This window comes from Canis lupus, chromosome 8 (genome assembly GCF_011100685.1).
Source record: "Canis lupus familiaris isolate Mischka breed German Shepherd chromosome 8, alternate assembly UU_Cfam_GSD_1.0, whole genome shotgun sequence".
NCBI lineage: Eukaryota > Metazoa > Chordata > Mammalia > Carnivora > Canidae > Canis > Canis lupus.
The window spans coordinates 40098637-40125866 of record NC_049229.1 but is presented as its reverse complement, the minus strand read 5'-3'; the positions used below and the strand labels follow the sequence as shown (position 1 = coordinate 40125866).

Genomic DNA, 27230 nt, shown 5'->3' with positions numbered 1-27230 from the left:
AGCAGTAATTATGGCAGGAGATGCTGAGGAGTTTGATGGCATACTACTAGATAGAATCTGGGGAAAAGAATCTCTTTCTGCTCCTCTACTTCCATAACAAATCCAGAGTAAAATCATAAAAGATAATAGATGTGAAGAGAAATACTGTTTAAGAAGTAAAAGGAAAGAACTGAGACTTCAGGAGATTACCTCTCTCATCAATTTAGAGAACTGGGATTCCTAAGTGAATCAAAGATACTGCCTTTAAGAAATAGTTGATGAATCTTATAAAAAACAATAACAATAATGAATAGGAAAGGAGAGGGCAATCAGGTTCTTTTCTCTTTCTCTCTTTCTTTTCTTTTCTTTCTTTTTTTTTTTTTTTTAGAGATTTTATTTATTCATAAGAGACACAGAGAGAGAGGCAGAGAAACAGGCAGAGGCAGAAGCAGGCTCCATGCAGGGAGCCCGATGTGGGACTCGATCCTGGGACTCCAGGATCATACCCTGGACCGAAGGCAGGCGTTCAACTGTTGAGCCACCCAGGCATCCCTGGTTCTTTCCTCTTCACAAACAATATTAATCCTTTAAAATGGTACAGAAATATAATAATAATCATGATGACAATAATAATAATACATCTGGTAATTATGATGATTAGCCAGATTTTAAATCGATTCTGAATCTAACATGAAAGAATGCTTTTAAAAAAAGGCATAGGTTAATATCATATTTTAAAATCAATTATACCATATACTGGTAGTACATAATGCCTGACCTACTTGGAATTCAACTAAGAGCAATGAAGTGAGCCAAACATCTTCTGAGTAGTAAGGTAGATAAAAAGTCTCAGCACTAGAACCTATTTGGTAACTGCCAATAAGACAGGGAAAATGGACAAAAGGGAAGCCTACCCACTTGAAGGGAGAAAAAAGTATTGGTAGAAAAACCTCACCAGGTATAACAGTGAATATTTACTTTTAAGAGCAAAAAAGGTATCCTAAAACTACTCAATGGAAATTTTAGTTTTTTTGATTTCTCATTATTCCTATTCAGTTAAATAAAAAGAAATATAATTTGTGGAACATAATTGACTTGCATTTGAAAAACAAAAAGCACTTTATAAAGAATAACCACCTTATCATTGCTAAGGAACTTCTGGAAGACTTAATGAAGATATGCTACAGCATCATGTGAAAGGTAATATAACTGTAAATTTAATCTGTTACTTGAAAATAAAAGGAAAGAAAGGGCACGAAGGAAGGGAGAAAAGAAGGAAGGGAGGAAGGACAAAACACTCAATATATCCCCAAACAATAATCCTCACTTAGAGAGCAGCTACTTTGTCTTATTCAATTCTATGAACATGGCATGCCCTAGCCCAAGTGCTGGCACGTAGTAAGTGCTCAGGAAATGCCTATCAAATGACTGATGCATTTAAGAATGACTAGAGATAGTTTCCTAACAAGTAAAAGAGAGGAATATTTTAATTATAATCTTTATAATTAAGGAAGACCTCACCACTTATTTCATTCTCTAAGAGAACACAATTACATCCCCTAGAAAAAGCCAATACTTGAATAAAGGGGGGGAGGGGAATAGGTCATAGGTCACTCCCTCTCCCTCCACCAAACCTCCCTCCACCAAACCCTCATGCTTTTGTCCATGAATTACAAATGTAAACTTGTATTTCAAGTCACACTCACAATCATTTTTTGTGAACTACTTTCAAGCAGGGAAATGATTATGACATAAAACTAAAGTAAAAATTCTTCATATATATCCATAGGCATTCAATGCCTGTTTTAAAAATGGAGCTGTCAAAAAACCAACTGCACATATGGCTGCAAGTGCACAAGGATGCAGAAACACCTTCATAATTAATCCCTGTGTTAACAAACAATTAGAAACTTCCTCAAGAACTAGGAGGTAATATCTAGAAGCAATGACCTTTTATTTCCAGTTAAAATTTTATTAATTTGTAATAAATTTTATACCCTTTTGAAAAATATTTTTTTTATTTATTCATGAGAGACAGAGAGAGAGAGAGAGAGAGAGAGAGAGAAAGAGAAAGGGGCAGGGATACAGGCGGAGGGAGAAGCAGGCTCCATGCAGAGAGCCTGATGTGGGACTCGATCCAGGATCATGCCCTGAGCTGACAGCAGACACTTAACCACTGAGCCACCCAGGCATCTCAATTCTATATCCTTGTAGTCACAACCGAATCATGCAAAGAATTGTTATAATCAATCTGTGACTTTCCTGCAGTGTTAACCATATCAGTAAAGCAAACTGCTACTAGATTCTCTCTCTCTCTCTCTCTCTCTCTCTCTCACATGCCCCCCCTCAAAGCCAACTTGAACAGTGCACATTTCCTTTGGTTAATGTACTAGAATTGTTTAAGGGAAAGACTACTAATTTTTAGCTAAGATATTAAAGATGAGACCCACTTCAAAAAGCCCTCTAGCCTCAAACTACACTATCTTACAGATTAAGACCAAAATATTCTCCTCAGCCTTCCCTCAAGTCACAAATGAAAAAATGATCATTGGTTTGTAAAACCACAATCATAATAGCACTATCTAACCTTTAATAACTTAACTTCATTTAATCCAATCGTATCAAGCTGCTTTGCCAATGTTAATTAAGCTATATAAAATCCCAGTGAGGTAAGTAAGCATTATCAACAACTGAGGGTTAATCCTTTCAAAGAAAAACATGGATTTTACTTATATATCATCTTGCTGTCTGACTGAAGTAGAACACAGTTGTCCGAATAAGGAAGTTCAAGTTTAAAGGCAGAATGCATTATAAGCTCTCAGAAGTAGAATTTCATGTCCCATTCATGTTCTTCAATACTTAAATCTAATCCTGAACTAAATATCAGTTTGTTTGTTTTTTTTAATTTTTGTTTTTTGCTTTTCATTGAAAATAGTAACAAATGACAGGCCAAATGAAAACCACATAGACTGTTAAAAGCAAGTTCAAAAGTAAATTTGAGTTTCTTTATATTGAAATGGGAAATTTAAAAACCACTCATTCCATATTTATTGAAGTAACAAATGTATTCACATAACAATTCACGAAGAAGCATTTCCCTCAAAAGACTGAGCTTTGTTTCCAAAGTATCAACAAAGTACTTTCTATTTCCTACCATCATTGCACAGCACTGTTATATATGTGTGTGTTTTAACAAAATATAGGTAAAATAACTCAAATTTTAGGATACAACATTTTCCCAAGTAAATACTGAAATGCTTTTGTTTGTTTTTCCTCTACAATGAAATGATGAATGTGTAAAATTCCTCAAAATATAACACTAACATCACCTCTTCTCCCCACAGAGATTTTTATCAAGACAGATGGAGTGGCAGAAGGAGGTGAAAGAACATTACTATCATGTGCCCTCAGGCATATAATTGCAGCCTGAAGCATGAAAGCTATTTTCAACAAATACCAGGAGATTGTTGAAACAATGTTTTAAGTAGGATTTTACTGAGGTACTGAACCCTGGCAGTGTCTTGAAACTTTTTGTCTGGAGTTAAGAATCACAGGTTTTTACTGTGTTCCTACTTCACAAAATAACTAGTTTTCCCACATGCTTAAGTATCTTTTAGACACTAATCCATTTCCAGGAAATGAATGAATGACACATTAGGTTCCAGCACGCTGCCATCTAGGCAACAAAACTTTTCCGTTATTATTATTCCCCAATGTTTGCTAAAGAGGGAAGAAAGAGAAAGAGACCTCCCAAAGGATTTTCCCCATAGTACCTATTCTTTGGCCCCATGATGCAAAGATATAAAAACAATTCTGCAAGTTATGTGGAGACGTTCAGCTTTCAACAAAAGCATAATCTCTACTTTCCTATCTCTTCTTATATCATGTGACAAATGAACTGGTTATACTGGTTTGAAAACATATTCATTGCAAAGTCATTTCCAATTATAAAGACTTAATGTTTTTCACAGGTTTTTAAAAAAAGGTTTTATTTATTTGAGAGAGACAGAAACAGAGAGAGAGGGAGGGAGAGAGCACACAAGCGGGGGGATGGGGCAGATGGAGAGGGAGAAGCAGACTCCCAACTTTGAGTGTCATGCGGGATTTGATCCCAGAATCCTTAGATCATGACCTGAGCTGAAGTCAGCTGCTTAACTTACTGAGCCACCAGACACACCAATGTTTTTCAAGTGGCTATTAAATTTTCTGCCCATAACCTCATGATCAACAAGTGATTTTTTTTTTTTTAAAGATTTATTTATTTATTCATGAGAGACGGAGGGAAAGAGGCAGAGACACAGACACAGGGAAAAGCAGGCTCCATGCAAGGACCTGACGCTGGACTCGATCCTGGATCCCGGGATCATGCCCTAAGCTGAAGGCAGATGCTCAACCCCTGAGCCACGCAGGTGTCCCTCAACACATGATTCTTATTTTTGTACAGTTATAAAGACCAAAAAAATGAATTTACAGGAACAAAACAAGTAGGCAGAGCTCTCAAACACTGAACAAAGAGCTAGGAGACCATGCCAATATGTGAGGTGATCCACTGGTATGGTCATATATTTCTTTCCTCACAGATAGGGAGGATATCTCTGAAAGGATGCACAAGATCATGATGGAAGAGATCTTATGGGAAGAGGAAATGAAGGGTTGAAGAATGGGTTAGTGTGGGGATATTATTTGCCCCGTATCCCCTTTTATACCATTTGAATAGTTATTTTAAGTCCAAGAAACCATGGAGGCTCAGTGTTAAGACCATGCTACCATCTTTTATGCCCACTTTGTAAAATTTTCTAAATGTTAACCTTAACAGTATAATTTTATTCACAAAATATTACATGTACTAAGTAGGTAAGTTTACCTTACTAAAGATTTTTAGCCTATTATATACATACATATATAATATGGAGCCTATTATTTTTTTCTTTGTAACACACTGTGGCTGTCTCTACCACTGCCCTGGAAACATCTTAATTCCATGTTATTATTCATGTAAGAGAGTAAAAAGAACAGTAGACAAAGAAACATGTCATTTCTGGGCCTCATTTTCTTTTTTCTTGTGTAAGCGTCATAATTTTTTCCTGAATACATGAATATTATATTTTATAGTAAATAACTTCTCCTAAAACTTATAAATATTTTACTAATTTTTGTGCAAGTTAGGACTTACTACTTGAGAGGGATTTTTAATCCCTTTAATAGGGATTTTTACTATAGAAAAAACCCTCAAATACCACTACACAAAAATAGCTATCATTTACATTAACATAACTCTAGCTACTTCAGTGCATATGCAGAAATAAAGTTTATATATAAATTGTATCCAATGGATACTGTTTGTGTTTTTTAAATATAGTACACCTAATTTTACTTTAATTTATTACAAGCACAACCTCAATGAAAATACATGAACTCCACAATTTCAAATTGATATTTTCTAAAATATTAAGGTTAAAAAATTGCAATGTCATATATTTAAAATTACATTTTTTAAAGATTTTATTTATGAAAGACAGAGAGAGAGAGAAGCAGGGACATAGGCAGAGGGAGAAGCAGGATCCATGTAGGAAGCCCAATGTGGGACTCGATCCTGGGTCTCCAGGATCATGCCTGAGCCAAATGCAGACATTCAACCACTGGCCAACCAGGCATCCTTAAAATTATATTTTTAATTCCAGATGTTTATTAACTGAAACATAAGAATATTCACATTTGCAACTCTAAATTTTGTGGGCATGCTATTATTCACGCTGTCCAACTTTGTAACAAATATATTCCATAATCATAAATTGCATAAATGTCTAGTATTTCATTTTAGATGGCTCACTGCCAATTTTGTTATCAATTTGTTGTATCTTTTAATTGGTTGGATTTCATAATTAAGTGATATTTTCTTAAGAGTACTCATGGGTATTTGGGAATAACTGTACTAAATTTATACTTGAATGGTATCTTAGCTAGGCATAACATTCCTCGATGGCTTTTTTACTTCAGAAGTGTACAGAGATTGCGAAAATGGCTTTCAGCACTGACTGCTCCTGGGAAGACATTTACTAAAAGCTTGATTTTCCTCCCTTTGAAATTATATGTTCTTCTTTTTTGCATACCTGGAAAAATAGCAAAATTCTTTTTTTTTTTAAATATTTTTATTTGAGAGAGAGAGAGCAAGAGAGAGCACAAGTAGAGGGGGGAGAAGCAGGCTCCCTGCTAAGCAGGGAGCCTGATGTGCAGCTCTGATCAATCCCAGGAATCAAGGATCATGACCTGAGCCAAAGACAGATGCTTAACTAACTGAGCCACCCAAACACCCTTTAATTCTATCATTTAACCTAGATGTGTCAAGCAATCAAAATCTCTAGGACCCAAAATATTATTTTGACCTGATGATTGTTTATTCTTTTCAAAGAAAACTTTATTATATCTTTGAATAATTTTTCTCTTTCACATTTTCCACTCTCTACATCATGCAATTATCTTAATTCTGGATCTCTGCTGGTTCTCTGTATCTAATTTATTCTCTGTGCTTTTATTTCCCACTTTTTCACCTGTATTCTCTGTGATTATATCAAGTGTTTCTTCAATGTTAATAATTTATCTATTGTTTTTTCTGCTATTTCTACTTTATTTATTTTTTTTTTAAAGATTTTATTTATTTATTTATTCATGAAAGACTGAGAGACAGAGAGAGCCAGAAACAAAGGCAGAGGGAGAAGCAGGCTCCATGCACCGGGAGCCCGATGTGGGATTCGATCCCGGGTCTCCAGGATCGCGCCCTGGGCCAAAGGCAGGCGCCAAACCGCTGCGCCACCCAGGGATCCCTATTTCTACTTTATTTACTATTTCAGTAACTATGTTTCCAAGTACTACAGAGTAAGTATCTAAGGCAAGGCAACCTGACTTCCATATGATGAGTTCTGCCAGCCCCCATTATCTCTGAAGGAAACTAGTAACTAGACATGCCACTCCTCTATCTTCACTCTTTGTAACAATGTAAGAAAAATTATACTTTTTTTTGCTCCTTGTCTAAAATCATAATAAAAATACAAGTAATCTATACATGTATCAAAAGAGGAACAGCTTAAAAACATCCATATTTTTACAAAAATATCCATATTTATATGTTAATGTTATTTCCTATTACCTCACATTACATATAGCCAGAACTTTTACCCTGGCTATCATTTCAAATCAATCTTATTCAGGGTAGAGAACCATAAAATTGAGAGACCAGGAGAAGGAGGGAGTGGGGGAGACAGTGAAAGAGAGAATATCCTAAGAGATGAGTTGGAAGACAAATAAAAGTATTTATAAATGAATTAACCAATAAATGTATAAACAATTAAAAGTATCTATTAGAACAATTAAATATTTAGTTTACATACATTCCCAAACCATAATATGCTAGTAGAATCAATGGTGACATTATAAGGTCCAAAAGAACAAAGTTTTCCTAAAGTTCAGAGGCTTATTCTAGTCTAAGCTGTGCCATGAATTAGCCATAACATCTTAGGGGAAATACTCAATAAGCCATCTAATATTCCATTCTTTTGGCATTAAAAATGAGAGAATTAATAGAGGTAACACTTAAAATCCTTTACGGTTATCAAATCCTATGAACATGTAAGTAATTTATTGTACTAGGTACAGCAGCTAGCCTACAAAATGGCCCAGATAGATTCCCACCTCCTGGTATGCACTCTCTCATGTAGTCATCTCCCACAGTGACTAGAGATGACCTATGTAATAACAAATATGATGTTGCCAATGATGAAGCATAACTTTGATTGCTAGGTCTTATAAGACATTGCAACTTCTGACTTTTTTGAATCCCTTTCTCTGGGGGCAGCCAGACGTCATGTCATTAAATACTCCAAAATAATTCTAAGGCAATAATCTGCTACACAGAAACAGATGATAAACTAAGACCACGGAACAATATGTTTTGAGTAACTTCTTTTATTTCCTACAAAATTTATCCCACTTCTCAAATGAGTACTGTTCAAAGAGGGACTAAGGAATCAATAAGATATGTACTTTCATGTACATAAGATAAAGAATGCCTAAGAATGCCATCTCTAACTACAAAATAGAATTTTTCCCCATACAAATATAATAGTTTGGGGTGTGGACCAATTCATGACCTTTTCCTTAACATCATGCCCTCTGACATCGACTAAGCCAATTGACTCAAAACTCTAGTATTATAGATTGATTTAAAAGGTTAATCTGTCATTCTAACAGTTGCTTGAGAAGTAAACTTTGGTAGTAATTTTTATAGGAAATGGTATATTGTTTTATATTCTGAAAGTTACAATGTATTTATGTGAAACTGAAACTGAACCTGAACGTAGTTTACAGAATCTGTCACAAAAGGGACACCTGTGTGGCTCAGTTGCTTGTGTTCAACTTTTGATTTCAGCTCAGGTCTTGATCTCAGGATTGTGACTTCAAGCCCCTCATTGGGCTCCATGCTGGGCATGGAACTTACTTTAAATAAAAAATCTATCAAGAAAGACATTTAACATCTCAAATGATGGAAATCATTTGGGGCAGAGATCTGTGATTTAGCAAATTCTAAAGATCACTTGGCAAAGTATTCTTCATTTGTCTTCTCTGATGGAGAAAAAAAAGAGTGTCTTATTTCCAAGCTAAGGAGATTTGTTAATAACTGTTTAAAGGGGGGGGCAACCTGGGTGGTTCAGTCAAGGTTAAGCATCTGCCTTCAGGTCAGGTCATGACCCAGGGCCCGGGATTGAGCCCCACATCATTGAGCAACCTGCTCAGCGGGGAGCCTGTTCTCCCTCTCCCTCTGCCTGCTGCTACCCTTGCCTCTCTCTTTCTCTCTCTCTGTCAAGTAAATAAATAAGACATTTTAAAAAATTTTTTAAAGGTTTAAGTGGATATTCCTATAAAGTGATATATTGCACTTGAGCTATATATAACCTTCAACTAATTGATGTTGCTGCTGTATTTTGTAAACATTAATGTCTTTACTAGTCAGAGGAATGGTCACAGTCACTTTGCTCATACTACTGCAGTTGACTGATTCGAAGTTAACTATATGATCCCTAAAATCACTTCTGCCTTTAACTTTAGGCAGGTCTGCCCATGTTATCAATGCGGTGGAATTACCCTGGCCCTTCATGCAGAAGGTAAATGTATATCATTCACAAACCAACTATATTTTTGAGCCTCAATAGAGAAGAAAAAGTTTATAGCCTCCATTTTTATTAGCATCCATACCCCCATTTTCTTTATGTATTCTGATTTCCTTTATATGAATTTCCAATTAACAAGTCTTTTATTTGACAGCCATTTTGATATTCTTTCCTCAATAAATTGGAGTATGGTCACATATACATATGCATGTATTAGGCTACAATATTTTAAATGTGTGTAATATCCCAAGGTTTTCAAAATACCATCTAAGTAAAAAAATATATATATCTGTGATTGATAATCTATTCAAAAATATAAGAAAAAATTTTCTGAAACTTTAAATGTAAACTTTGGATAATAAATCATTATATTTTTTAAAACTGCCTTAATGGGGCAGCCCCGGTGGTACAGCGGTTTAGCGCCGCCTGCAACCTGAGGTGTGATCCTGGGGACCCAGGATTGAGTCCCACTGTCGGGCTTCCTGTATGGGGCCCGTTTCTCCCTCTGCCTCTCTCTCTCTCTCTCTGTGTCTCTATGAATAAACAAACAAAATCCTAAAAAAAAAAGGGGGGGGGGCAGAATCCCTCGGTGGCTCAGTGGTTTGGTGCCTGCCTTTGACCCAGGGCGCGATCCTGGAGTCCCGGGATCGAGTCCCGCATCGGGCTCCTGGTATGGAGCCTGCTTCTCCCTCTGCCTGTGTCTCTGCCTCTCTCTCTCTATGTCTATCATGAATAAATAAATAAATCTTTAAAAATATAAAATAATATAAAAAATAAATAAATAAAACTGCCTTAACATGCTACTTATCTTTTATTTTAATCAGATCTAAAACTTAGAACAGGCAGGAAGCATAGTGCTTTTGAAGAACTATAAATTGCTCAATAAAGCAGTTTAGAATCCAAATTAAGAATATTGAGAATAAAGGTTAGTGAAGTAAGCAGAGATCATAAAATACTAACATTATTATAACTCTATCTAAAACTAATGAAGTACATTTAAATAAAAATATTTCAGAACAACATAAAATTTCCAGGGGAAAAACACATAAATTTAAAATGAAAGAAATCATATGTGCTTACCATGAATAAAATATGGATATACAACCAAAAATGGGTACTCATGACTTTAAATATTACTTTAATTAGATGGAAGAAAAAAATTCTGGTTAAACTGACTCTTCTGACATTTATGCTCCTTTCAAGCTATGCCTCTGTGGAGCAAAGTGCACTCACGTACATTGTTCTATTTCCTATATCTCAAAGACAAGTTCAACATCATGACTTTTAGCTATCACAATGGGATTCCAATAGCCTCAGCCAGATGTAATGGACAAAATAAACTGCTTCCTCCCAAGATTAAGAAAGTAAAAATCTGATCAAATGTCAATACCTTCCTTTCTGTAACCAAATTTTTGTGTAAACATACAAAAGTCCCATTAGAAAACAAAAAATTCATAAATATGTCTGTGTTGATTTGGCAATAACAGCATCATTCAAGAAAAGAATAATGGGTAGAACAAAAAAGATAAAAATGATTGATACCTATTAGTAATAATATATACCAACTCAATATCACACATAGATAATTATGAAAAATAATCTCCATAGGTTTTAACAGGAAAACAAGGCCAGAATACGTAAACTGAAATTTACACATGCTGGTTTATATTCTTTGACACAAACAAGTAAGGTAATATTTTATTCACATTCTCCTTTCAAGGCTTTTGTTGTTAATAAAAGCTTTGGCTGTATAAATGATTCAATATAAATCTTGCAAAAGCAGCAATCTTCCTAAAATGAATAAACAGAAGGTTCCCAATAGGTGCTTCTGAAGTAATATAAACTTCACTTCTATCATATTACATGAGGTTCTACACGTAACAGAAAAAAGATGTGAATATTTATCTCATTAGTAACCTCTGCCAGGTATCTGAGAATAACTGGTCACGATAAGCTTCCAAAGATGATTTACTGGTAGTTAACTATTTCTTTTTCCGTTATGAATTTTTTTCAGGACTTTAAATATCACATTTTTATACTTATTAGGACAGTGGTTCTTAATTTTTTTCTATCCCTCTAGTTTGTATCTATATGCATCCTCAAAGCTGAAATGGTCTCATAGTTGTTGTTGTTTTCTTAATCTATCTAGTCACTCTGTCTTTTGGAGAATTCAATACATTTACACTGAGAGTAATTATTAGTAAGGACTTACTAATGCCATCTTATTAACTGTATGTATTAAAAATACACATCAGATCCATCTAGATAATTAGTTAAAATACATTACTGAGCGACATCTCGAGTTTATGATTCAACAGGCCTTGGGGTGGGGCCTGAGCATTTGGAAGTTCTCAGGTAATGTTCATGCTACTGTCAAATGACCATACTTTGCAAGACAGATGTGGTAGGGGTGGGGTGTGTGTGTGTATGAAATAAGTGAAGGCAATTAAGAGTACACTTATCCTGAAGAACAATTAGTGATGTACAGAACTGTTTAATAACTATATTATACACTTTAAAATAATATAACTGAATTTTAATTATGCTTGAATTTTAAAAAATAAATTAAAAAAAAGACAACCACACTTTGAAAACCACTGCTTTGGGGTGATTCGATGAAATCAGAAGTCTAGTTATAAACCATTACAGCATCATCCTTCCAATTTTTTTTTATATCAAAAAGAAAAAAAATTTGCTCAGATAAAGAACACAAATACAGAGTATAAAATTATTTTCAAGTTTTCCTTTACATTAAATATAACGTGTAAACCATCCTGTCTCTCATTTATACAGTGACAAAAAACATTAATCAACTATAAGAGCAAATCATGGTCTTACAAAATTTTTAAACATCATTAATAACTTTAGCAGTTAAAGTCAAAGAAATATCCCCTAGTCTACTTTTTTTCTAGTGATTGAATATTTAGAGAGGGGGAAATGGAATGCAGTAAAGAGTAGAGAGGCACAATATCAATCTGTGTGGCATGCCTTTTAAACATCTATCTTCCTATAATTACCACTGGTTCTTGCCAATTTTTATACTTTGTTATAAAGATATGTATATAATTTTTTTCAATCCAAATATGTCAGGGTGCTTCCTAAATGGATTCCAAGAACCTTCCCTTGAAGCAGTTTGGATTCAATAACAACAAAAAAAAAGTATATAAAAATTATTCCAATTAATCAGTTATGATGAAAAAAGAAATATTTTTACAATGAATTGCTCTGGAAATTTTTGGTATTAAAACTCTAAATAAATGCATTCCTAAAAACATACCCAAAACTTCCTTTGTAGGAAGCAATATGTTTTTAATACTGTGGAGCATACAAAGATGATTGAAATAGGCCCTACTTTCAAGGTGGTTAGCACTAAAGAGGTTAAGATAAAACAAGTCCATATATATTTTTTAACATGTATTTGAGAGAGACAGAGAGAGAAAGTGCACAAGTGGGAGGTGGGAAGCAGAGGGAAAAGCAGACTCCTGCTGCATGGAAGCCCAATGAGGGGCTTGATCTCAAGACTCTGAGATCACGACCTGAGCCTAAATCAGAGTCAGATGCCCAAATGAATGAGCCACCCCGGTGTCCCAAATCTATTAATATTTTTAATACAATACCTGGTAAAAAGTGCTATAACAGACAATTTTATGCAAGAAAGAAACTGGGAAAAGGCTTTAGGAAGAAGCTTATTGGACAAAGGCCCTAAATAATGGACAGAACCTCAATGGACAAACTCAGGGGAAGAGAGGAGAGTATAAATATATGCACATTTATACATGCATAGAGAAGCATATATCAGAAACAGCATTCTCTTCGGGTTTAAACTTTGAAAGCATGATGCAATTTTTTATTTGCTTGGTTCTTTAAACCAACAGAAGTTTCAAATACTTAAGTCTGTTATATCTTTGAACGTTAATACAATTTAGGTAGCATATACATCTTTATTTTCACTTACTAGACTAGTACTAATTAATTGCTCATCTAACTTAAGATTTCTTATCTGACTACAGAATATCACTTTAAAGAGGAGTGTTCTACTGATATATATTGTATACCACAGTTTGGATAAGTGGTCATTAAAAGAATCATTTACATAATATGATTTCCACAAACCTGATTTCCTTTAAATTAAGTAGACTAGGTAGGCATGACATCTGCTCTGAAGCAGTGGTTCTCTCTATATAAATGTTATTGGAAATAGAAAAGAAACAAAAATAAGATGAAAACCAAATGTAACTTCCATTAAAGGATGATCAATAATAGTTAATCTCTATATACAGTACTACAATGACAGTAATAAACTTCAAAATATCTTAACAAATGGTGTATGTGGTGAATGCATTTGTGGGTATTAGTGTATATATGTTCTAAATCTATACTCAAAGAGTAATAAAATATTTTATTGGGAAATAAGCCCTTCAAATTTGTTTATATTTTATTGTTGAGAATTTTAGCATATTCATCGAGGATATTCTCTTGTTTTCTTTTTTATAGAGTCTTTTCCTTCTTTTAATATCAGGATAATTCTGGTCTCATAAAATAAGTTTCCTCCTCTTTAAAGTTTTGGCCCATACAGTTAATCAGATGGCATAAATAACTCTTTAAATATCAATAATCACTCTAAATGTAAGTGTACTAAATTCTCCAGATTCAAAGCAATCCCCAACAAAATTCCAATGGCATTTCTCACAGAAATAGAAAAAACATTTGTATGGACCCACAAAAGATGCTGAATAGCCAAAACTACCTCAAGAAGGAAGAATAAAGTTGGAGGCAGCACACTATGATTTCAAACCATCTACAAAACTATAGTAATCAAACCAGTATGCTACTTGCATAAAAGACACATAGACGACCATTGAAAAGAACCAAGAGTCCAGAAATAAACCCTCATATATGGTCAACTGATATTTGACAAAGACATCAAGAATACCCAAAGGGGAAAGGATGGTCTCTTCAGGAAATGGTGCTGGGAAAACTAGATAACCACATGCAAAAGTATGAAATTGGACCCTTATCTTACATCACTAACAAAATTAACTCAAAATGGACTAAAGACTTAACTGAAATCATAAAACTTCTTGGGAGAAAATATAGGGGAAAAGCTCATTTACGTCAGTCTTGGCAATAATTTTTGGATATAATGCCAAAAGCACAAGCAACAAAAGGAAAATTAATAAATGGGACTACATCAAACTAAAATAAATAAAAAAGCTCTGCACAGCAATAACCATGAAATAAAAAAACAATCTAACAAATGGGAGAAATATTTACAAATAATGTGTCTTATAAAAAACTAATATCTAAAATCTATAAATAACTTATACAACTATACAGCAAAAAAATGATCTGGTTTAAAAATGGGCAGAACTAAATAGATATTTTTTTTAAAGAATACATACAAATTACCAACATGTACATGAAAAGATGCATGACATCACAATCATGGAAATGCATATCAAAATCACAATAAAATATCACCTCACATATGTTAGAATGGCTATTATTAGAATGACAAGATATAAGAAGTATTGGAGAATAGGGGACCATTGTGCATCATTGGAGGGAATGTGAAATAGTACAGCAGCCACTATGAAAAACAGTATGGAGGTTGCCAAAAAAATTAAAAATAGAACTACCATATGATTTAGCATGTATACACACATACACACACGCACATACACACACACCTGAATATTATTCAGCCATGAGAGAGATGGAAATCCTGACATTTGCAACAACATGGAAGAACCCTAAGAACATTACACTAAGTAAAATAAATTACAGTATGATAAATACTGTATAATCTCACTTAGAATCTTAAAAAGTTGAATTCCTAGTAACAAAGAGTAGATTAGCTGTAGCCAGGGGGTTGGGGAATGGAGGGGTAGAGGAAATGGGTGAAAGTGGTCAAAGGGAACAAACTTCTAGTTATAAGTTGTGGGGATCTGCATGGTGACTATGGCTTATACTAGTGTACTGTATAGTTGGAAGTTACTAATACAGTAAATCTTAAAAGTTCTCACCCACACACACATAATTAAGTAACTAACCTTACTGTGGTAACCATTTCATAATATACACCAAATCATCACACTGCACAACTTAAACTTACATAATGTTACGTGTAAATAACATAAAAACCTCAATAAATCTGGAGGGGGGGAGACAATATCCCAAAAGAAACAGTAATATTAAACTCTTCAGCCAGCTTTATTTCCAATAAAAGGCAGTTTATTAGCTAAGAAAAATCTAGAAATATTATTTCATTGTTATAATTAATTCAATATACATGAAAATGTGAACTATCTAGAATTGTTATAGAAGCACTTTGTCAACAACTAAAAATCTAGTAAATACAAAAGTCCATGACCTGAGGGATAGTGCATTAGGCTTAGGTTCCAAAACCATAGTGTCCAGGAGCTGATTCAGATATCCTTTGATACCTGAACAGAAGGTTGATCAAATCCAGTAGTTAAAATAATGCCACAACTGCCTTAAGAGAACCATTTACACAAGGTACTGCAAGAACACCTAAAAGTATAGAAGTGTGGATTTCAGAGTTACAGAATAGATCATGTGACTATTTTTGCAGCTGCTTATTATGTTTCTATATTCAACAGGCAGAATTCAATCTGAGCCTTGTCTTTACTGTAAAATATTAAATGTCAGCAAAATTATGAGGGAGGAGGATGCCTGTCTTCCTCGCTAACCTTTAGTCTGGGGAAGCTACCAATAGCTAATAAAAATAATGATCAACTGGTATAGGTTAGTTTGCAATTAATCTTGTGTGTGTGTGTGTGTGTGTGTGTTTGTGTGTAGAGTATGTAACATTAACAGTACTGTGGAAAGATATACTCTCCAAAATGCTGGGAAGCCAGAGGCATATTGATTATTGGGATATCTTAAAATGAATTTTGCTTTCTAGGGCTTTCTTGGTGTTAGGTCTGGCTCAAGAACTTATAGATCCCAAAGCTGATATACATTCCCTTAAATGGAAATGCATTGACTGTTAGCACACATTCTTCCAAAAAAAAAAAAAAAAATGATGACATTAGTTCCAGGTATAAAAAGATTAGATATAACAACAAATGACCTTAGAGCTGGATAGACAATACCTCATATGGACAATTACACATGTAGTTTATAGGACTCTAAAGAGCCATGAGGGAATCTAAAGGGCCAACAGAAGCTACATTTAGACATATTACATGTATTCCTACTCTACGTGGCCACTTGTAATAAACTTATATATGATTAGATTAAGTTATTTGACCAATCTTATAGCATATGGTTTCTTCCTACAAATCCATGACCCACATAAAATGCTACAAGTACTGAATATAGCAAACTTCTGTGGCAAATGTGCCATTTGTATTTATTTGTACAGATTATAAGCTTTTATTATAGTTAAGTTCAATAAATATTAAACACACCCTTTATATGCTTAAATGGGTGTATCTATATAATTTAAAGATTTAATGATTCAGCTAGCCATTTCTGATATCAGCATATGGGAATCTTAGATAACATATAACAATGACCAGAAGTAATTATAATGTTATTTGGATATTTTGGTCATTATTGATAGGCTAGTAAAACATACTGTCCTGAGTAAATACTTAAAGGAAGAGAAATCTGAAATGGTATAAAAAATGACAGTGTTTCAGTGTACTGAAAATTAAATACCACCTCATAATTCCTTGGAAGATTCTATTTCTGTTTCTACAACTAACTTGCAGAAAAATGACTAAGTCACTTAGCTTCTGTACACATCGTGTGGTATAATATTTTTGAAGTGCTATTGAATACAAATTAGAAGTAATATTAAACTATACTTCTGAAAGTCCCTTTTGTCTTTATTTGCAGATTTAGCATTCTGCATTTATTAGGGGAACCTGTTTCTCTCCAAACCTTATTAGACTCTTTTAAGGATTAAGATGTGAAACATCTCTGCCAAGCAACACCTTTTGCATACAGTTTAAAAGAACAAAAGGACTGGATTAAAATCAAACTTATTTTATTTGAACCAGCAACAACAAGAAAAGCACAGTATGGTATTTTAAACTATACTTCCTTCTATCCATCATAATTCATAGGCTAACTATAATATTTTATAATCTTTTTATATTTATTTTCCTTCAGACAGCTTTGTCTAGAATACTGATCTCTGAACTAAATAACCATTTTCTTTCATGATTTTAACTGAATGAATTATGAAATATCAATTCATATTTTGAATATTTTCATATTCATATTTCATATTTTGCAGTTTGCAAAAACAAACATCTTCATAATGAAATAAACGTCTACCTAAAAGAAATATGAGAAATAGTCCAGAAAAGTTGTTTTCTAAACTACTAGATTATATGTCGTCTAAATCAGATAGCACAGAAATTGATCACTATAAGCCATATTTCCTATAGTTATTAGCTTCAATTATCAAGAAGTGCTCAGAGCTATTATCAACTCCATAATATCAGGATAAGAGAATAAAGAGTAATATGTAAAAAAAAATGTTCAATCCAGCTCCTAAACTCAAATATTCATACATTTTAAAATATTTAATGCAAATTCACTTTGTCTCTATGGCATTTATACATGGAAAATAATTCAAACAGAAAGTTTAAATTTTTTCAATCGAGTTAAGATTTTACTATTCTTATTGTGTGACATCTCTCTGAAAGAATGATCTATTCTTTCCTAGAGACCTTTCTGGGTAGTGATAATAACTAAAATTCCTATATTTTAAATAAAGCTTAGGATAGGGAATTATAATTCTTATACCTAAAAGCATCAACCAGCTAAAAAAAATATAAATTTAGCCAGGAAACCAAATTATAAGGAATAAAGCCCATTCTATGCTATTCAACCTAGTGTATTATATAACTCTTTTGTCTCTGCAAAAACGTACAGATCTACCAAATGTGATCATCTATCCCAACTGACTTTCTTCGTAATTTTGATTCCAGGCCCACAGAAGTTAAGTTTTCTCAAGGTAGAGAGTTACTCTAAAAAATATGTAGGTTTCTGAATTTTAATCCACTGAAATAAGAGAATTCTTTCTATTAGAAACAAAGGAAATAAGTATTCTAAATTCCATGAAAAGTATATAAGGTCATGTGCTTTTTAGATTATTAACTACCTACCATAGGGTATAAAACTAGTTTATAAACTACCATTAGAAAAATTACTGTTTAGTGAATAACTACTAATACAAAGGAGGGCTTCTCAATGAGCTTTTAAATCTCTTGTTAAAACTTAACAAAATTCCAAAATAGAGATTATTATTACCATTTTACATCTGAAAAACCTGAATATCAGAAAGATTGTAATCTTTTAAAAGACCATTTAGTAAGTAGTATACTTGAGATCCAAATACAGATCTGAGAAACTCACACTCCTTTCATTTCACCAGACTGTTCCTTTCTAAACATACCCAATCTCTTACCCATAAGTCCCATTTCAGCCCCAAGTCTAAGCTGCTTCAAGGAGGCGGACTGATGAAAACATGGGATAGCTGAACATGGAGTAAAAGCATAAAACAAGAAGAAATGAAAGGTATAAAGTATATAAATATTTATAAGCAAAAAGATAAGAATAATATCAATAATTGGACTTTGTCTTACTTTCAGAGCATGTCAATACCCACATGCAATATGCATAGCAATTTAGAGATTAAGAGAGACAAGAGCTAAAAATGAATACATCTTCATTCACACAAACTTTTGGTCAGCAAATTTTGTATAAGGGACCAGACAGTAGGTTGAAAATATTTTTAAATTTTTAACTATTTTAATTACAATTAAAATGGGACACTGTCAAAACTTGTGGGATGCAATTTAAAACTGCTTAGAAATTTAAAGCATATATTAGAAAAGAAGCAAGATTTAAAATCATTGATATAGGGGCACCCGGGTGGCTCAGGGATCAAGTCCCTTTTCAGGCTCCCCATGGGGAGCCTGCCTCTCCCTCTGCCTATACATAGTCTGCCTCTCTGTGTCTCTCATGAATAAATAAAATCTTTAAAAAATAAATAAATAAATAAAATCAATGATATAAAATTCTTCCTGAAAAAGTTTTAAAAACCACAGCAAAAACAAAAACAAAAAACCATACATGAAAAAGAGATTATAAGAAATTATCAAACTAAGAGAAGAAATCAATAAAATAGAAACAGACATATGATTAGAGAAAAAACAAAATAACAATCAAACTACTTCTTTGAAAAGGTAAATGAAATTGATAAACTCTTAGCAAGGTAAAAGGAGAAAACACATTTAATATCAGGAATGAAAAAGGTACATCACTACAGGTATTACAGGTATGGAGAAGAAAATTAGAAAGGCATTATGAACAACTTTATGTTTATACATTTAAAAATGTTGATAAAATGGACACATTCCTTGAAAAACACATCTTACCAAAACCGATATAAGAAAAAATAGAAAAAAAAATAGAAAACTGAATGGGCCAATTTCTATTGAAAAGATCAAATTCAGAATTTAAAACCTTACGTCATGCCCCCTTTCACTCAAACTCAAACCTTGCACCCTTCTCAAAAGACTCTAGACCCAAATAACTTCACTGGTAGAATTCTAACAAAGATTTAAAACAGAATGAGTATCAATTTTATACAAACCCTTCTAGAGAATAGAATTGGCCTGTATAACCTTGCTCTAAAACCCAAAAGACATCATAAGAAGGAAAAATTATAGGTAAACATGTCTTGTTAACACAGAAAAAAAATTCCAAAATACGACAAGGACAAACTTAACCTAGCAATATATTAAAAAGTTAGTAAAAATTTCAGGGAGATAGCAGCTGTTTGTCAGACTGGGAGGGCTAGGAATCTTGACTACAAATCTTTTTTTTTTTTTTTTTTTTTTGACTACAATCTGAGAAAGATATTCTCACACAGGGGAGCAGTATTGCCCCTAAGGACAAATTAGATACTCTTAATAGCATAAGGAATAACAGATGCAGCGTTGCAAAAATAAAAGGCACATATGTAAGGTAAGGTTAAAGGTAGATGGCAGGTGTTCTAAACATTCCAAACCACTCACTTGCTCTACGAATATAAGTACACTCTTTACATGAGAAATGGGCAGTTACAGAGAAGAGAGCCTAGAGCAAATTTTCCAATCAACCAATAGGAACAAAGGCATCCCTCATTTTCTAATACCAGCTTCTCAAACAGAAGAAGTAAGATATGACCTGTGAAACATTATGTCAGTTTCCTTTCTACCCATTCTGTGTCCATGCTTCTGTTGCTCCAAATTTTTCCAACAGAAGACTCGTGCTTTGGCTCTAATCCATCTGGGAAATTTACTACATAGCTTAGAAAAACAGAGAAAGCCATAGATTAATTATACAAATCCCAAGAAGCAAAGATTCTGTGAACAGTAACTTCACATTATTAAAGGTTGAGAGAAAACAAACATGAAGTATAGAAAAGCATTCTTATAGGGTAGCAGGCTGAGAAGGTGATTACCTCTAAATTTTTAAAAGAATGTTTTACAAAACAAGTACCACATGCTTACCTAAAGTGCTGGCAATTAACAAGTAAAAAAGGGATGTCTGGGGAATGCCAAATAAGAGCATACAAGAAACATGAGAAAATAAGTAGATGTACCTTGATTCCTGAGCAAAAAAATTCAACCACTAATTTTAATCGAGGTCAGTATCACCTCATGTCTAGATTTAATACTATATTTCCAAGTTAATTTCATTGCAGTGAAGCACATACCCTAATTCCATCTGAAAATCTAAATCTTACTCAACCATCTTCAATATGTCATTCCTCTGCTATAAACCCAACCACAAATAACTCTATCAACCAAGTCTAAACCAAACTCTGGCTATCAGGACCACAATGATTTGACCTAGTCGATTACTTCTGAAGATGAGAATGGTAGTTTAAATATGGCCACAAATTCTTTGCAGTTTTTCCCTGTGTTCCCTGAATATGGAATGTCCCTTTCACTTGCATACACTAACAGAATATGGCAAAAGTGTGACTTTTGATACTGGGCCTCAAAGGGACTTACAGTTTCTGTTCTTTCCCTCTTGGAATACTATTACATAAGAAACCTGAGCCATCCTGCTGGAGAAGCCACATGTAAGGGTCCTAGCTAATCATCAAACACGTGAGTGAGGTCATCTGGACTCCCTTATCACAATGTAGTAGCTGCAAGAGTGACCCCAGACTAGAAAAAACAACCAAGCTGAGAGCAACCCAAATTAAATAATCAAGGAAAAAAAAAACTTTGTTTTAAGCCACTGGATTTTTACTCTATTATATATATAATGTATATTATATACATATATAATTTATATTTACATATGCATATAAATTTAATTTTTTATATCGAAATACAATTTTAAAAAAGAATGCAAAAATAAGAAAACAAATTTTAGTAACAAAACCCAATTTTTTAAAATTGACAATAGGGGCACCTAGGTGGCTCAGTTGGTTAAGCATCTGCCTCTGGCTCAGGTCCTGATCCTGGGGTCCTGGGATAAAGCCCCACATTGGGCTCCTTGCTTGGCACAGAGGTGGTTTCTCTCTTTCCCTCTGCCCCTCCTCCCAGTTGTGCTTGTTCTCTTTCTCTCTCTCAAATAAATAAATTAATTAAGTAAGTAAGTAACAAATGTGAACAGATGCCTCACTAAATTATGGCAATTAATAAGCATATGAAAAAAATGTTCAACATCATTGTGGAAATGCAAATTGAAACTCAGTGAGATATTACTACGTATCTATTAAAACAGCTAAAATATAAAAAACATAACAGCAAATGCTAGCAAGAGGAACTGGAACTCTCAAGCATTGCTGGTGGGAATGCAAAATGATATAGATACAATGGAAAACATTTGGGCAACATCTTAAAAAATTAAACAAACACTCAAATGACCCAGAAATCCCATTCCTAGACATTTACCCAAGAGAAATAAAAACTTATGTTCACACAAAAACCTATAGAGCAAATACTGTAACAGCTTTGTTCATAATTGCCAAAAAACATCTTTCAACTGGTCAATGTGTTAAAAAAAAAAAAAAAAAAAAGACAACAACCCTGAGATACATCCTTACTATGGAATACTACTCAATATTAAAAAGGAATTAAAATAATAGGAAAAAGAAAAAGACTACCAATCCACACAATAACATTAATGAATCTCAAGTACATGATAAATGAAAAAAGCCAGACTTATAAGGCTGGCTTATTCTATTTATATGATGTATTTTAGAATCAGTATAAAATACAGAACAGGGCAGCCCGGGTGGCTCAGCAGTTTAGCGCCGCCTTTAGCACAGGGCATGATCCTGGAGACCCAGGATTCAGTCTCGCATCGGGTTCCCTGCATGGAGCCTGCTTCTTCCTTTGCATGTGTCTGCCCCTCTCTCTCTCTGTTTCTCATGAATAAATAAATAAAATCCTTTTTTAAAAAAAGAATTGTTTTAAAAAAATACAGAACAGAAAAAACTTCAGTACCAGGGACAGAAGGTAAGGCTAGAATCTGATTACAAAAGCACACAACAGAATTCTGGTGGAAGGTAGAATTTTTCTAAAATTTAACTGTGATGGTAGTTACAAGACTCTAAACATTTGCTAAAATTTATAGACCTATATGCTGAAAAAAGTGAATTTTATTGTATAGAAATTATTCATCAGTAAGTCAGAATTAAAGACTAAACACACACACAAACAACCCCCCAAACATTGTACTTAAACATTTGCATCCCTCAGAATAATGATTAATTTTTCTAAATGTGTAATTCAATCAACAAAATTAGCAAATTTTAGCTAGAGGATGAGTTATCTACTTTTAAAACTACTGTCCTAACTCTTGAACATTGTAATTTCAGGCTTCTGGATCACTCTCCTCCAATCCAATCCATATTCTTCATCCCAAAGAAATGACCTAGATTTGCAGACATATGAATTACTCCGTTTAGCTTACAAACACATTGTCATCTAAGAAAAAGACATAGAAAACTGGGTACAAAATGTTATAATGAGAGGGAAAAAACACCAACACCCATAGCACTTCTACTGTTCTTCCTTTTATGCCAGGGCTCTAAAATGCAATCCCTCTGGCTGAAACACAAGTAGCCCTACTGGTAAAGTTGATGGACGGGTCTGAAGAGGTTTTCTTCCCTAATGAGGGAAAACAAGAACTTATTTATTTTCCTAAAATTATCTATCTATACATAAAAATGGACTTGGTCTGTTTTCAGATTGTATTTATGATGATATTACAGCACTGTCTATTACATACCATCTCAACTCTTACAAGTTGTCTCTACATTTGAATGCAGTAGTAGAGAATTTAATTTCAACACAAAAGAATACAAAGAAAGTGACTTAAGAGACACAAAGATTGGGGTGCCTGGGTGGCTCAGTGGTTGAGCATCTGCCTTCGGCTCAGGGCATGATCCCAAAGTCCTGGGATCCAGTTCCACATCAGGCTCCCTGGAGGGAGCCTGCTTCTCCCTCTGCCTCTCTTTGTGTGTCTCTCATGAATAAATAAATAAAATCTTAAAAAAAAAAAGAAGACACAAAGACTAGTCTGCAGAAGAAACTACTATTATTAAAGGCAAGCTTCCTTTCATGCAAAAAAAAATAAGACACTTGGCAGTCAGAAATAAGCCAACTGACATCAGTACTGAAGTTGGAATGAGGAGAAAAATAATTATTTATGAGCCTGAATTGTTAAGAAGCAAAATCTTTTCCAAGGACCAATAATCCCAGGATGTAGAACAAGATTTTACTATAATCAAAGCATACTCCAAAACCAACTAGAGCAGTAGCTATTCTTAGTGATCTCCTGCATGACACTTTTAGTTGAGATTTCTGAATCACTGACTTCTCTCTGGTTTCTCTTCAGAGGCAATACACCTTATCAGAGTCCAGGCTTTTGAGGCATACCGCCAGGATGCAGGATATTCCACCACTTGTGAAAGTATAACCTTGGGAAAAATTAAATTCCTTAATACTGCTTTGATTCCTCATCTGTAAAATGGTTATGAAAACAAGTATCAGCATCTCATAAGGAAACTTATGAAATTCAAAGAGATAATCCATGCAAAGTCCTTGGCATAGTACCTGGCACAATAATAGCTATTACTAACCTCTAAATTATCAATCTTTGATTCTCATAACAAATGACTGAATGAGACTACAGAAAGATCACCTTCTCTGTGATACTCCCAGGTCCCCACCCAAAAGGAAATAAAATGATATATAAATCCAGGGAGTTATCTGTTCACTTTTTAATTCCTGGTTACTTTGCATTTTACCACATGGTACTACTAAAAATGACAGGAATAACTTTTCATTCATTATGTGAAATTCTTAACATCAAGCACTGTCTTCCAGAGAACATAAAAGGGCCAAAAATAATATTATGGTAAAGAAAAAAGTTGAGAGAAAAGTAAATTCTAAAGAAAGTGCAAAGGCAGTAGTGGCAGGGAGATGAAGGAATGGGAGGAGAGAAGTCTTCTCTAAAGCCCCTAAAGTATGTGACACTGCCAACTGTATTCGTCCTTCACAGAATGCTCCTCAGCTTCACCAATCTAGCACTTTCCTTCTCTTCTTCCTCATCTACTCTGAAGGCTCAATGCACAACAGGATGTTTTCATTTTCCACTCCTCAATTTTTTTGTTCTCAAAAAGAAATGAACTCTGTCCTCTTTTTCTCTACCCTTGGGGTCACTTACACCTCTAGAGTAATGAGAACTCAAATCTTCAAACTTTAGCTTGAGAAACAGCAAGCACTGAATACATAATCACCTTCATATATAAAACAGAGGATTTAGAATTAAGGAATTACTTGTTCCCTGAAAATACAAGATTTTATTCTTCCAAACAGCTGATGCCTTCTAACATACATGTCACATTTTGTAATAAACTAGAAGTAGCAACAGTAACAATTCCCTAGATTCCATATCCAGTTGTTTTATTCAGCAATGAATTTTTCTTTCTTAATTTTAATAAGTTAAAGATTATTATCTCAATTATTATAAATGTCTATTATTGTCCATATAACAAAAAGTTTAATATGCACTAATTTAAATCATACAAAGTTTATATTTAATGTATCAAAATTATTAAAATGCTGAAGATAACTACTAGTGAAATACAAAAACAAATTAAATGGCATGGTTTTTCTATATTAAAATTCATATGCAAAATAAGATTTGACACCATGGAGAAATTATGTTAAATATATAGAGCTATCATTGTTATAAACAGTATCTCACTAAAATATTTAAATTTTTGCATAAATAACCTACCGGAGAGATTCAGCCATTCGCCTCAAGTCTTCATTTTGCTGTTTTAAACGTTCAAGCTTTGCCAGAATCTTGGACAGTTCTCGGCTAGAGTGATCAGGGTGGTCATTATCTCGTACCAAGTGACCACCTATATAAAATAGCAAGGTCCCCCAGGCAAAAAGAATGAGCATAATCCAACGCCAGGAACCAGTCCATGGCCGCATTTTCAGATTTTCAACTCACTCTCCTGGCTTCCTGGAGCTCAAAGAATTGAAAACATCATAACTCTGTTTCTAGCTAGTGCAAAAGTAGTAGCCTTCTGTTGTTTCAACACATGATGCTTCAGACTTGGTGTCTCTGGTAGTCCTGTAGTGAATCTTTCAAAGAGATCCTCCTGGTGGTATGAGTAGGAAGCTTTATTGTCCTGTGCTTCATGGACTCTACATGCTGTGGAAAGAGTAAGAAATATATTTAAATTATTTAGAATATGCAAAATAGCATATGCAGAGATTCATGGAGTTAAATGAAACACATTGGTGTTGAATGGTCCACAGGGTGGCAAATAACTTAACAGCCTAATAATAAGTAAAAAGCTAAAGCTTTTATGTCTACATCACCCATGTAGACCAGGGCTATACCAGATAAATTAATTAGCTCTAAGCTTGAAAGTCTTCTAAGTGCCATCATAATTCTTTTTTCTTATATCATTGTGCAATAGATAATACACAGAAATCAAAAGATTATCTTTAATGAACAATCTAAGCCAAACAAACATATTCAACCACATATTTTGGCCCAATGTTTCCATGATCCCAAACAGAAACATGTTCTCATTCCTAAAAGATCTTGATTTCTGGGACACCTGGGTGGCTCAGCGGCTGAGCGTCTACCTTCAGTCCAGGGCGTGATCCTGGAGTCCCACATCGGCTCCCTGCATGGAACCTACTTCTCCCTCTGCCTATGTCTCTGCCTCTCTGTCTTTGTGTCTTTCATGAATAAATAAAATCTTTAAAAAAAAAAAAAAAAGATCCTGATTCCTTCTCCCTCCATCTCACTGCTCAGCTGATATTACACTACTTAACTCTGCATGTGACAGGCAAATTGTCACTGATAAATTCTAAAAGTGACATGCATATTAACTAAGCAAAGGTTATTGCAGCCATTAAGCAGCTGGTAACCACTCCAAATATCACAAGCAAAGGTTCATTATAGATTAAACTAGATTATCCCTTCCTTGAATGTATTAAAAAATACAAACATGTGCATCCTAAGTCTCTACCAGTTATATCTTAGTCACTGCGCATCTTAAGTTTCACATGCACATGCTTTCTCAGGCTTGGCTGCAGGTTTCATTTGTCACTTCATCATTAGACTTATAATTCCCTTTAGAAACAAAACCATTTTTTCCCCCAAAGAAAAAATTGTAGGCAAACATATAACTTTAACACCATTTGAAAATTCCAGAGCTATATAAGAGAAGTCATATCTCCCTCCAGCCACAGAGTTCCTTGTAAAAAAGAGAAAAGATGAGAAATAGTTTTTATATTCAAGACTAAATGTGATAGGCACTTGAGCATTAATGAAAGTTATTAAAAACTAAACAGAAAAGTTGGGAGAAAAGTTGGAAAAGAGGCTTCAAAAATTACTACAGAGTTGCTATTTTCCTACTTTTGAACCTCAAATTTCAACTGTTTTTAAGTGGCCAAGTATTCAAAGAAAAGTAAATCTCTTCAAACAAGTGTTCTATTTCCTTCCTACTCCTACACTATTTTCATCATCGTTAATGGTTTACACTAGTTAAAACATACA

General features: G+C 34.0%; 1 protein-coding gene across 1 annotated transcript in view; it reads right to left on the bottom strand.

The window, feature by feature from the left end:
• The window catches only part of FUT8 (fucosyltransferase 8), a 147663-nt gene extending 121795 nt beyond the window's left edge, over positions 1-25868 (bottom strand). The window contains 1 exon segment of the mRNA NM_001005262.2: positions 25443-25868. Coding sequence (NP_001005262.2) covers positions 25443-25645 — 203 coding nt within the window. The 5' untranslated portion in view covers positions 25646-25868.
• Between the last annotated feature and the right edge of the window lie 1362 nt (positions 25869-27230).